The 14,101-nt window shown below is 35.7% G+C and overlaps 1 protein-coding gene across 1 annotated transcript in view; it reads left to right on the top strand.

Annotated features, from left to right (window-relative positions):
• LOC134834937 (low-density lipoprotein receptor-related protein 2) overlaps positions 1-14,101 on the top strand; it is a 35,572-nt gene that overhangs the window by 17,155 nt on the left and 4,316 nt on the right. The window contains exons 7-18 of the mRNA XM_063849764.1: positions 2-2,334; positions 3,489-5,842; positions 6,563-6,725; positions 6,786-7,019; positions 7,079-7,243; positions 7,310-7,407; positions 7,470-7,611; positions 8,416-9,927; positions 10,637-10,746; positions 10,803-10,950; positions 11,009-11,321; positions 11,900-13,830. Coding sequence (XP_063705834.1) covers positions 2-2,334; positions 3,489-5,842; positions 6,563-6,725; positions 6,786-7,019; positions 7,079-7,243; positions 7,310-7,407; positions 7,470-7,611; positions 8,416-9,927; positions 10,637-10,746; positions 10,803-10,950; positions 11,009-11,321; positions 11,900-13,830 — 9,503 coding nt within the window. The remainder of the gene's footprint in view (position 1; positions 2,335-3,488; positions 5,843-6,562; positions 6,726-6,785; positions 7,020-7,078; positions 7,244-7,309; positions 7,408-7,469; positions 7,612-8,415; positions 9,928-10,636; positions 10,747-10,802; positions 10,951-11,008; positions 11,322-11,899; positions 13,831-14,101) is intronic.

Genomic DNA, 14,101 nt, shown 5'->3' with positions numbered 1-14,101 from the left:
GATGCAAATCATCGGGCATTTGTATTCCCGTTGCGTGGCACTGTGATGGCTCCTCCGATTGCGACGATGCCTCCGACGAAGAAGATTGCGGCGAAATTACGTGTCCCAACAACTTTTACAAGTGCGACAACAACAAATGCATCTTCAAGGCGTACGTTTGCGATGGCATCGATCAATGCGGCGACGGATCCGACGAGGGAACGAAACACGCTTGCACTAAACCTCCTTTGAAATGTCCTCACGGACAATGGAAATGCCCGAATGTCACAGATCGTTGTGTAAATCTCACTTCTGTGTGCGACGGAACTCCCGATTGCCCGAATGGCGCCGACGAAGGCGAAGGATGTGACTTGGCAGAGTGTCGCCATCAAAACGGTTTGTGTTCAAATGGATGTCAAAACACTCCAACGGGCGCTTTATGCATTTGCCCGCCAGGCGAAGAGCTGAGTCCGGATAATTTCACGTGTCAGGACGCGAATGAATGCGATCCGCCGGGATTGTGTTCCCAAACGTGCACAAACACAAAGGGATCGTATTTCTGTGGATGCACTGACGGTTATATCTTGGAGCCGAATAAACATTCGTGCAAAGCGGTGAATCATTCAGCTGCTTTCCTGATTATTTCGAACAGACACTCGATTTTGGTGGCAGATTTGAAGGAAACGAGTTTGGAACGTGTCCCGATAATTGTGGAAAATGTCGTGGCAACAGCTTCGAACATGCATACGGGAACCATCTTCTACAGCGACATGAAATTGAAGAAAATCTCGCGACTCGATCGGGGAGCTGAGCCCAAAGATGTCATCACGATCGGTTTGGATCTCGTCGAAGGTCTTGCCTATGATTGGATCGGTCAGAACTTGTATTGGCTCGATTCGAAGCTGAATACGATCGAAGTTTCGACCGAAAATGGGTCAAATCGCATGGTTTTGGTGCGAGAAAATATCACGCAGCCTCGAGGAATGTGTTTGGATCCTGCGCCGGGTGCTCGTTTCCTGTTTTGGACCGATTGGGGAGAAAATCCGCGCATTGAACGTATCGGCATGGATGGCACATTGCGTGAAACGATCATAAATACGAAGATTTATTGGCCAAATGGCTTGACGTTGGATATTAGCACGAAACGCGTCTATTTTGCTGATTCTAAATTGGATTTTATCGATTTTTGTTACTACAACGGCACGGGAAGACAGCAAGTTTTGGCCTCAAGTCATTATTTATTGCATCCCCATTCGTTGTCGTTGTTCGAAGACACCTTATACTGGACTGATCGACAGCTGAATCGAGTTTTGTCGGCTCACAAGTACAAAGGAGACAACCAAACTGTCGTTTCGCATCTCATTTCGCAGCCACTTTCGATCCATGTGCATCATCCATCACTCCAACCGATGACTCCGAACCCCTGTGCTAAAGCCCAATGTCAACATTTGTGTTTGTTGAGTCCTTCTGATCCTCAAGGGTACTCCTGCAAGTGCAAACCGGGCTACAAACTCAAACCCGAAGGTCGTTGCGTGCAAGAAGAAAATGCCTACTTGATGGTGATTCGAGGAACGCAAATCGTTGATGTGCCATTAAATGGCGGAGACTCCCGTGCAGGCAGTTTAAGTCCCATTATCGGAGTTGAAGGAGGTACCGGCGTCGAATTCGATCGCAAAGGCGAAGTTCTTTACTGGATTCAAGGCACAAGTGAAGAAGATGAAAATTGCACAATTTACATCACTCCGTATGGCGGCGGAAATAAGACAGAATTCCTCGGACCGAACACGGGAATGATTGGAGCTCCTTATTGTCTCGCCTTCGATTGGATTGGTCGCAATTTATTCATCGGAAATCGTCTTGCGAGCAACATTGAAGTCATCCGAGCTGATGGAAAGACGAAATATCGGTCGGTAGTGTTGGCAAGCAATGGAAATGCGACCTCAGTATCGAGACCGAAAGCGATCGCCTTGGATCCGACGGAGGGAAAACTCTTTTGGATCGATGAGGGAGGCTTTGGAGTGCCTGTGAAGATTGCTGCTGCGAATATGGATGGCTCGAATCCGATTATTTTGACGGAAGAAGTGCAATATCCCGAAACGTTGACCGTTGATACGGATAAGAAGCAAGTTTATTACAGCACGGCGCATCCAGCGAATGTTTTTGTCATCGAATATAACGGAGATGGCAAGAGGTTGTTGTTGAAGGAGGAGAATGATATTGCCAAGCCGAAGAGTTTGGGCATTTTGGAGTCGCGTTTGTACTATTTGGATCCCGTTTACGAGAAAATTGTTCGAGTTGATTTGCCCAATGGCGATAATCCGAAGACAATTATGGAGAATGAACCTGATCTGAAAGGTAAGTTTTTTTATTATTTTAAGTTTTTTTATACTTCATTAATTAAAAAAAAAAAATAATTTGAAAAAAAAATTATTTTTTAATTTTTTGAGTTCCTACAAATTAATTTACAATAAAAAAAATAATAACTTTTTTTTGGTTTTTTTCACTCAAATTATTTCACAATTTTTATAATTTTTTTAATTTTTTTTTATTCATTTTTCAGAACTAAATAAATTGAATTATACAATTAAATTTAATTTATTAATTAATTAATTTAATAATAAGGTATTTTAAAATTGTGAAAAATTAAAAAAAAATTCCAATTTTTGAATTTTTTACAATTTTAAATAATTTTTTCAAAATTTTTCGTATCATTTTTCGAATTAATTTTAGATGCTTAGAATTAATTGAAATAAATTATACAATTAAATTAAATTAATTAATTAATTTCATAATTCAAATAATTTTTGAAAAAATTAAAAAAGGGGTAGAAAACTATTTAATGGAAAAAAATTGTGAAAAATCAAAAAATTAATAATTATTTTTATTTTTTATTAAATTTCATAAAAATGACAAATTTTTACATTTTTCAAATAATTTTTTCATAAAATTATGAAAAAAAAATTAAAGAAATTTTTCTTTTTAAAGTTGACAAAAAAAACTAATTTATGTAATTTAAAATGAAAATTAAGAGAAAAAAATAAAAAAATTAAGTGAAAAATATTTTAAAAATTACATACAGTTACATACTTAATGAAAAGTATTTTTGGAGAAGAAAAAAAAAATTTATTATTTTTTTTTAACTTTCATAATCTTTCTTTAAAATTTTGTTAAGATCATTTAAACCTAACCTCATTTTTGATCAGCTGATCGTTAAATCCGCCATTTTTAAATTTTTAAAAAAATTATTTCTTCTTAAAAATTATTGAGCATCAAAATTATTGACTTTTCTCAAAATCAAAGCAAAAACAAATGGAGGGATATTTAACGAAAATAGAAAAAAAAATTAAATATTTATTTTTAATTTCAATTCTTTATTTTATATTTTTTAAATATTAAATTTTTATTTATTTTTTTATTATTTTTAAAATTAGGTAATTTTTTTTATTTATTTTTTTTAAATTTAATTTTTCTTTATAAATCAACTCTAAAAATTTTTATAATTTTTTCAGGCATGACAATCTTCAAAAAACGCTCCATGCCTCAGCATCCCTGCCAAACAAACAACGGCGGCTGCGAGCACATTTGCATCCCATCAACTGGCGGCTCTCGTACTTGCGCTTGCAACATCGGTTACAAGAAAGAAAACGAAGTCAACTGCATCGCTTATCGTTCATTCGCTGTCGTGTCGCAACTCGATGTCACTCGTGGCTACAGTTTAGTCGAAAGTGCCGAAGCAATGCTTCCCATTTCGGGACCTGGGCATCATATTCTTCACGTTGACGTTTTGTACCAAGACCCGTGGATCTACTGGGCTGAATATAATCGCGGACAATGGAACGGAATTTTCCGCATTCGCCCGAACGGCACGGAAATGCAACACGTGATCAAAGACGGCATCGGCAGCAACGGCATTCGTGGCCTAACTATCGACTGGGTAGCGGGCAATTTGTATTTCACAAATGTCTATCCGCACGAAAATTATGTCGAAGTGTGTTGGTTGGATGGAACAAACAGAAAAATTCTCGTAAAGACAACGACAGATGCGCCCCGTGAGCTGGCAGTGAATCCAATCAAACGTCTCTTGTACTGGATCGATTACGGGCAGTACCCGAGAATAGGAAAAGCGTATTTAGATGGTTCGAATTGGACTCCCGTCGTAACTTCGGGTATTTCGAATCCGCGGGACTTGACAGTCGACATGTTAACGCACGACGTTTATTGGGTAGACTCGAAACTCGATATGATTCAAAAGATTTCGTACAGCGGCGGCAATCGGCAAGTCATTCGTCGTAATTTACCGAATCCAATGGGAATTGCGGTGCATTTGGGCGACGTTTATTGGGTCGATCGCAATTTATTGACGATTTTCAAGGCATCCAAGTTGCCCGGTAACAACACTTTACCTGAAAAATTCCGCGCGAACCTCCAAAAATTACGAGATATTGTCATCTATGACGTCACCAATCAACCAAATGACGACAACAATCCCTGTGCTCGTCTCGGAAACGGGGGATGCGATCAATTATGTTTTAGTTTTCCGCCAGATGCGCCAGCTTCAACTACAGGACGACTCAATTTCAAATGCGAATGTGCTACTGGCAAAATTAGCAGTGATGGAAGAAAATGCGAAATTGTCAATGAATATGTCGTTTTCTCGACCCGAACTGAAATTCGAGCTGTAGATTTGGATCCGAAATCCACAAGAGTGCCTTTTGCTCCGATCACGAACTTAACAAATGTCGTAGGAATCGATTTCGATTATCAGGATGACAAATTATTCTTCACCCAAATTCGTCCCTGGCCTAAAATCGCGTTTACGGATGCCAAAGCACCTGGGGATTTGACGTCGATTATCAGCAAAGGCATAAATCCCGAGGGAATTGCTTATGATTGGACCCAGAAAAAGGTTTATTGGACAGATTCGTCGAATAATTCGATTTACGCGATGAATCTGGATGGCACGGAACTAATTATGATCGCTCGGGTCGAAAGACCGCGTGCAATTGTGCTGGATCCGTGCAACGGAACACTTTATTACACGGATTGGGGTCGTTTTGGCACCTCAGGCAAGATTTTCCGCACAACAATGGCGGGATCTCTGAAACGGGCGATAATTGACAAGGATTTGTCGCAACCGAGTGGCTTGGCGATCGACTACGATGAACGAATGTTGTACTGGACCGATGCTGTTCGCGAAAAAATCGAAAGATCCCAACTCGATGGCAAGAATCGTGAAGTTTTGGTAGCAGCAACCATTTACCCCTTCGCTATTACCGTTTTCCGTGATTACATTTATTGGACCGACTTGCAGTTGCGTGGCGTTTATCGAGCGGAGAAGCATACCGGAGCAAATATGATCGAAATGGTCAAACGTTTAGATGATTCACCGAGGGATATTCACGTTTATTCGCAAACCCGTCAAAAATGCTCGGCAAATCCGTGTCTTCAGAATAATGGGGGATGTGCGCAAAGTTGTCATCCGGGCATGAATGGCAAACCAGAGTGTCGTTGCGATGATAACACGAAGCCCGTGAATGAAGGAAGGATGTGTGCCCCGAAAAATCATACTTGTGATGCAAGTAAATTTTATTGTAGAAACGGAAAATGTATTTCTAGGATGTGGGCTTGTGACGGAGATGATGATTGCGGAGACAATTCGGATGAGGATACGAATTATTGTGCTTTCCATTCGTGTTCGCCGAACGAATTTAGATGTAATAATGGCAGATGTATCTTTAAATCGTGGAAATGTGATCATGAAAATGATTGCAAAGATGGCTCGGATGAGGAAGATTGCGTTTATCCGCCGTGTGCTGATGGGGAATTCACCTGCAAGAATGGAAGGTGTATTGCGCAGCATCAGGTAAGGGATAAAATTTTAATTTTTTATTGAAATTTTTATTATTTTTAATTTAATTTTTTTGAAAAAAATTTAAAAAAAAATTATTATTAAAAGCTTTCACTTTTATGAGAATTTTCTCTGAATTTTCTTTAAAAATTTCTTTTTGAAAAAAATTTTAAAAAATAATTTTATATATTTTTTTTTATATTTTTATATTATATAATTTTAGGACAAAAATACTTTAATTTTTTTAATTAAAATTTTGATATTAAAGAAGTTACGATTTTTTTTCTTAATTTTTTCATATAATAAAATTTTTAAAAAATTTAATTTTTTAAGTTTTAATATTTTTTTCTCTTTTTTTGAAAAAATTATTTTTTTTTTATTTTTATTATTTTAAAAACTAGGTACTATTAAAAATAATTTTTCTTCAAGAAAATTAAAAAAAAATTGAATTTTTTTAATAAAATTTTTAATTTTTTTTTTAAATTAATTTTTTTTTTAATTTTTTCTCTTTTGTGAAAACAAAATAATTTTTTTAACTAATTTTTTTATCATTTTTTTTAAGTTCATAATTTTTTAGTCATTGAATTGTATAAAATAAACTTTTAAAAATGTTTGTCACTTTTTTTTTTTAATTCTTAAAAATAAAACTTTTTTTTAAATATTTTTTCTTCAAAAATTTGATACAAAAATATTTATTTTGACAAAAAATTAACTAAATTATCTCATTTTTTTTAGGTTTGTAACGGAGTCAACGACTGCAAAGACAATGAAACATCTGATGAGACACACGATAGATGCCCAACAAACACAACTTGCCCTCCAAATCACCTTAAATGCGAAAAGACCAACATTTGTGTTGAACCTTATTGGTTATGTGATGGCGATAATGACTGCGGAGGTAAAATTTCCCTTTAAAATTGTAAAAATTAGAAAATTTAACTTTTTTTTTAATTTCCAGACAATTCTGACGAAGATCCTCTACACTGCGCGCAACGAACTTGCCCACAAAACAGCTTTAGATGTCCCAACCACAGATGTATCCCCGCTACTTGGTATTGTGATGGCGACGATGATTGTCAAGACTCGGCAGATGAGCCTCCAGAGTACTGCAAGACCGAAGGTAGAACCTGCTTTGGCGATTTGTTCACTTGCGACAATGGAAATTGTATCCCTCGCATTTACATTTGTGATGGTAAATTAAAATTTTTGAGATTTTTTGTCGAAATTTTATTAAATTTTGTATTTTTTTAGGCGATAACGACTGTTTGGACAACTCAGATGAAGACGATCGACATCAATGTAACGACAGAAAATGCGATGATGAGACAGAATTCACTTGCGAGGAAAATAAAAAATGGAATAGAGCTCAATGTATTCCCAGAAAATGGTTGTGCGATGGTGATCCAGATTGTGTTGGTACGAAAATGATATAAAAAAATTTTTTTTTGACTTATTTTATAATTTTATGATTTTTTTTTAAAGATGGCGCTGATGAAGATGCCAAGTTGCATAATTGTCCCGCTCCACAAAATTGCTCAGATGATCAGTTTAGATGTGATAATGGCAGATGTATCAATAAGGTAAAATTGAAAATTCTTGAAATTTTTAAAAAAATTTATAATTTTTACAAAAACATTTTTAGGGCTGGCTTTGCGATCATGATAACGACTGTGGAGACGGAAGTGACGAAGGAAAATTCTGTAACAATCAATACAAAACGTGTTCTCCTCAAGAATTTACTTGTCAAAACTTTAAATGTATCCGAAATCAATTCAGATGTGATGGTAAGTTTCAGTTTTTGACCAAATTTGAAACAATATTTTTAAAAATTTTTTTAATTTTTCGAAAACTCGTTAAAATTTATTAATTTTTTTAAAAAATGTAGAATAATTGTAAAAATTTTCGATTTTTTTTTATTTGCGAAATTCTCAAAAATCTTTATTTGTGAAAGAAAATTAATAAATTTTACGGAAAAAATTTAAAATTAATTCAATTTCTTTTTTTAGAATTTATTTTTAAAAGTATTAAAATGTTTTAATGAAATTCTGTAAAATTTATAAACTTTCCGATTTGAAAAAAAAATAAACCTTTTTGAAATTCAAGATCAAGCTTTCAAAAGCATTACATTTAACTTTAAAAATAAAAAAAAAGTCGAAACTTTGTAAAAAAAAATACAATTTGTGGGTAATTGGTAAAGATTCGCAAATTTTTTTGAAATTTTTTATTTTTTTACAAAAATTTAAATTTTTAAATTTTTCGAAAAATTTTTTAAAATTTATATTTTTTTTAAACTTTTTTTCAAGAAGTATTTTAAAAAATTTAAAAATTTGTCAAGAAAACGCTTGAAAAAAATAAATTTTTGTGAAAATCTAAACATAAAGTTTTAAAAAAACTTGACAACATTGAAAATAAAAAAAAACAATATTTCTAATTTTTTTCATAAATTCATAAAGTTTTCTAAAAATTATTTTTTTTTTTAATTTTGGAAATTTTCCGACAAATAATAAAATTATCTAAAAATTTTTTATTTAAATCAAATTTTGCTCAATTTTTTTTAAAAGTCAATTTAACATTTTCTAAAATTTCAGGCGAAGACGATTGCGGCGACAATTCCGACGAAGTTGGCTGCCAAAAAGACAACACGACATGTCCCGAGAACAAATTCGCATGTGCAAGTGGTCAGTGCATCGATTATCACTTGGTTTGCAACAAAGTCGCCGATTGCCCCGACGAATCTGACGAGCCCTTGCATTGCAACGTCGATGAATGTGCCAAAGTTGAAATCCATCAATGTGGTCACAAATGCGTTGATACCTTGACGAGTTACTATTGCGACTGTAATCAGGGCTACAAGTTGCTTGCCGACAAAAAAGCGTGCGCTGACATCGATGAATGCGTTGAAACGCCCGCCGTTTGTTCGCAACATTGCTCAAACACGCCCGGCGGATATTACTGCAAATGCGACGAAAAGTACTACGAACGCGAACTTGACATGCAAACGTGCAAGCGGAAGGACAACACGCCGCCATGGCTGATTTTCACGAATAAATATTACGTGCGAAACATGTCGGCGGATGGCAAGCAGTACAATGTTGTGCATCAGGATTTGATGAATGTCGTTGCTTTGGACTTTGATCAAAAGGAGAACAAGATGTATTTCTGTGACGTGACGGCAAAGACGATTTTCCGCTCAGATTTGAACGAAGTTGGCGAGGATGGGAAATTCAAGAAGGAACCGGTGATTAAACATGATTCGCATGGACTTGAGGGACTCGCTGTTGATTGGGTCGGAAGAAAATTATATTGGCTGGATCGTCATTCGAAGAACTTGGATGTCTCTGAATTGGATGGAACTTATCGCAAAACTCTCAAAAGTGGCGTTGTTGATCCTCGAGCAGTAGTTGTCCATCCCGGAATCGGTTATTTGTACTTTTCATCATGGCATCTTCAAGCCTATATCGCTAAAATGGGCATGGATGGCTCAAACTTTTCGCGAATTCTCACATGGGAAGACGACATTGCCTGGCCAAATGCCCTCGCCATCGATTATTTCACGGATCGCATCTATTTCGCCGATGCCCATTTGGATTACATCGCTTTTACGGATCTCGAAGGACGTCATCGACACGTTGTGCTGTCCGGCGCGAAGGTTCCTCACGTATTTGCCTTGTCGATCTTCGATGATATGGTTTATTGGACCGATTGGAACATGAAAGCGATCATGCGAGCCAACAAGGGATCCGGTAAAGACATTCAAGTGCTCCGAAATACGACACATCGCCCCTATGACTTGCACATTATGCATCCGTTGCGACAATTACCGTACAAAAATCCGTGTGGCGAGAATAATGGAGGATGTTCGCATTTGTGTTTGTTGGCGCCGCCATTGGAATCGACATATTTAAATGTTGAGGGATACTTTGAAGAGGGAGCGCCAAGTTATAAGTGTTCGTGTCCAAATCACTATTATTTGGCGAGAGATCAGAAAACTTGCATCGCTAATTGTACGGCAGGGCAGCATCGATGCGGAGGCGCTGATGAGAAATGTATTCCGTGGTTCTGGAAATGTGATGGCGAACCAGATTGTCGCGATAAGTCAGGTAAGAATTTATTTTTTTTTTTACAAAATTTGAAAAAAAAATTTAATTTTTTTTTATTTTTTAAAGATACTAAAAATTATTCTAAAAAGTAAAATTTTTTTTCCAAAAAAAACTTTTTTTAATCAATTATTGATAAATAATTTTCTCTACAAATTTGATAATTTTTACTAAAATTTTTAAAAAATTATGAAAACTTTTTTAAAGAAAATTTGTAGAAAAAATTTAAAAATTCTTCCTCAAAAATTTTATTTTTTTTCGATCATTTTTTGTATGAAGACATCAAATATAAAAAAAATAAATTTTTAGTAAATATTCGACAAGAAAATTATTAATAGTTTCAAATTTCTGTTAAATTCACTTGAAATTTTATTTTTTTCTTAATTTTTCAAATTTTTAGTGATTTTTTTTTTATTTTTTTAAAGTCGATAGAAAAAATTAACATTTTATGCAAAAAACATTTTTTTTTAATTTTTGAATTAATTTCTTGACAAATTTGAAAAAAAAATTTCTGAAAATTTGAAAAAAAGACAATTTTGTCTTTTGATCTGATTTAAATAAAATTTTTTTGAAGAAAATTGGTACGAAAAATTAAATATTTCCTAAATTTTTTGATATTTAATGTTAACATTTCCATTTAAAAATTTCTCAAAATATTATGTTAAAAAAATTTCAAACATTTTTGACTTAGAAATAAATTTTTACATTTCAGATGAGCCTTCAACATGTCCTCCAAGACATTGCAGAGCAGGTACCTTCCAATGCGAGAATACAAATTGTGTTCCTTCAGCTACAATTTGCGACGGGGTCGATGATTGTCAAGTAAGTTTACTTTTTTTACAATAAAATGAACAAAAAATCAACTTTTAACTCTTCAGGACGGAAGTGACGAAAAGAACTGCGATTTGCCATGCCCAAGTACAGATTTCAAATGTAAATCCAGTGGTCGATGCATTCTCGATTCGTGGAAATGTGACGGAGATTCCGATTGCAAAGATTCTTCCGATGAAGATCCCGCTATTTGTCGTAAGAAACCCAATTTTTTTTCTAAAAAAATGAAAATCCAAAAATTTTTGTCTTTTAGATAATCGAACTTGCGATCCTGATACCGAATTTTCGTGCAAAAATGGTCGCTGCATTCCGAAATTGTGGATGTGTGACTTTGATAATGATTGCGGAGACGATTCGGATGAGCCGGCGTACATGTGTCGCCAGAGAAATTGCACTACGGGATGGCAACGTTGTCCGGGACAGAGCAATTATCGTTGCATACCGAAATGGTTGTTCTGCGATGGCAAAGATGATTGTCGCGATGGATCGGATGAGCTGCCGGAATATTGTCCAAAATGTTCGCCCGAAACTGACTTCAAGTGTGGCAATAATAGATGTATTCCAAAGTGAGTAAAAACTTTATTTAATTTTTCAAATTTAAATTTTCAATTCTTAAATTAATTTAAAAAAAATATTTTTTTTGAAGTTAAAAAAATTAAGAAATTAAAAAAAAAATTAAAATATTCGAAGAATTAAAAGACTCGTGGTTCTAAAAAAAAAAAAATTAATTTTAAAATTAGTAATTTTTAAAAAATTAATTAAAATTATTTATTTAAAAATTAAAAATTTAAAAAACAAAAAAACAATATTTATCAAAACTTTATTTTTTTTAAAATATTTCAAAATATAAATTTTTTTAATTTTTTTAAGAAATTCAAATATTAAGAAATTTTTAAAAATAATTAATTATTTGAATAATATTTCAAAAATTAAATTTTTGAAAAAAAAAAATATTTTTTAAATTTTAAAATATTTTTCACAATTTGAAAATATTTTAAAATTAAAAAAAAAAATTAAAACCAAGAAAAATTTTTTTAAAAATATTTTAAAATTTGATTAAATTTAATTAATTTTAAATTAATTTTTTATTATAAAAAAACCTGAAATTTTTTCAATTTTTATTTTATTTTTTTTCTCTTAACAGACAATGGACCTGCGACTTTGCCGACGATTGTCAAGACGGATCCGACGAATTACCTGAACTTTGCAAAGGAAAATACCGCGAATGTTCCGAATCCGAATTCCGTTGCGGCAACGGCAAATGTATTTCGAGTCGTTGGCGTTGCGATCACGAAGACGATTGCGGCGACGGTTCCGACGAGCTCTCATGCGAAGACTTTAAATGCAAAAACGGCACCTTCCAATGCGCATCTGGACACTGCATTGCCTCGTATTTCCGTTGCGATGGCGATCGCGATTGTCGCGACATGTCCGACGAGCTAAATTGCCCTCCGCGATTCCCCGGCGGTCGATATTGCCCCGAATCGAAGTTCCAATGCAAAAATAATTTGTGCGTATCGACGGTGGATTTGTGCGATGGGTCTGACGATTGCGGCGACAATTCGGACGAAGCACATGAAGTTTGCAGCGATTTCAATTGCAACACTTTGAGACGCTTCCAGTGCAACAATCATCGATGCGTCGCGAAATATCAACTGTGTGACGGCGTGGATAATTGCGGTGACGGCAGCGATGAAAATGACTTGGCAATGTGTTCGGCGAAGATCAAACCGTGCGATCCAACGAACGAATTCACGTGTGCCAACAAAAAATGCGTGCAACGAACGCAATTATGTGACTTTGCGGATGATTGTGGCGATTTGTCTGACGAATTGGGATGTCATCATAATGCACATTGCGATTTGGAGACACGAGGCGGTTGCGAACATTCTTGCACAAATATCACGGAAGGCGCGTATATTTGTCATTGTAACGAGGGTTACATCATCGATGCGACAAACAAGAAGAAATGTCTCGATATTGACGAATGCGCGACACAAAAACACACGTGTTCGCACATTTGCAAGAACCTTAATGGCACATACGAATGCGATTGTCGCAGTGGATTTAAATTATCAGATGCCATGTCGGGTGTCTGTAAAGCTCTGCAAGGCGGAATTACGACACTTTTCGCGACAGGACAAGAAATCCGCGCTTTTGACTTGAAAAAAGAGGAAGAATTGGACGTCATTGCGTCGGAAAAACGCATTGAAGCTCTCGACTACGACCCTAAACAGCAAATTGTCTTCTGGGTCGACAGTTACGACAAAACCATCAAACGTTCGTACATGATAAACGCCCAAAATGGTCAAGCGAAGACCGGATTCGCGCAAGATTTGAAGATGAAAGGCAATTCGAAGCCAACTGCGATTGCCGTTGACTGGATCGCCGACAATTTGTATTGGACTGAAACCGATAGGGCAGGTTCTAAACCCAAAGGACGTGTTATGGTAGCGAAAACTGACGGCAGATATCGTCGTGCTGTCGTAAATACGGGACTTGAACAACCAACAGCGATCGCCGTTGATCCGCAACTCGGCAGAATGTTCTGGGCTGATGCCGGATCCGCACCCAAAATCGAAGTTTCGTGGTTAGATGGCTCCAAGCGACGTCCCATTATCACGGAGGAGATTCGGCATCCGAGCGGCTTGGCAATTGACTATGCGCAAGATCACACCATCTATTGGGCCGACATGAAATTGAACGTGATCGAGAGTATGAAGCCCGATGGAAGTGGCAGGAGGAAGATTTTGCAAGGAGAAATGTTGAAGAAGCCGATTTCGTTGGATGTGTTTGAGTCGCAGCTGTTCTGGGTGACGAAGGATACCGGGGAACTCATTCAACAAGACAAATTTGGACGAGGGGTGCAAGTGACAGTCCAAAGAAATATTCCAAATCCGAGCGGCGTTAAGGTGTATCACGACCAAAGATACAATACTTCGTTACCAAATGCTTGCTACAACAACCCGTGCACACATTTGTGTTTGTTAGTTCCTGGCGGAAGACGTTGCGCCTGTCCCGATAATAATATTCCGACCACGCATCGATCAACGGCGGAAGTTGTTTGTGATGCACGTAAGTACATTTTAGATGATTTTAACTTTGGGCCAATGCAATTTTCGAAAATGTTTCCGATTTTTTCTCTTTTTTAATTTTAATTTCCCCTTTTTAATTTTTAATTAATTTCAAGCCTAAAAATTATCAAATGGGCTCTCAAGATGAAAATTACGTATTTTTTATTTTTCAATTTTCAAGCTTGAGAACCATCAGAAAGGCATCCAAAGCACTTTTGTATGATTTTTAATTAATATCAAGCCAAAAAATTATCAAATGGGCTCTCAAGATG

Source organism: Culicoides brevitarsis, chromosome 3 (assembly GCF_036172545.1).
Source record: "Culicoides brevitarsis isolate CSIRO-B50_1 chromosome 3, AGI_CSIRO_Cbre_v1, whole genome shotgun sequence".
NCBI lineage: Eukaryota > Metazoa > Arthropoda > Insecta > Diptera > Ceratopogonidae > Culicoides > Culicoides brevitarsis.
This window is presented reverse-complemented; position numbering and strand designations above follow the sequence as displayed.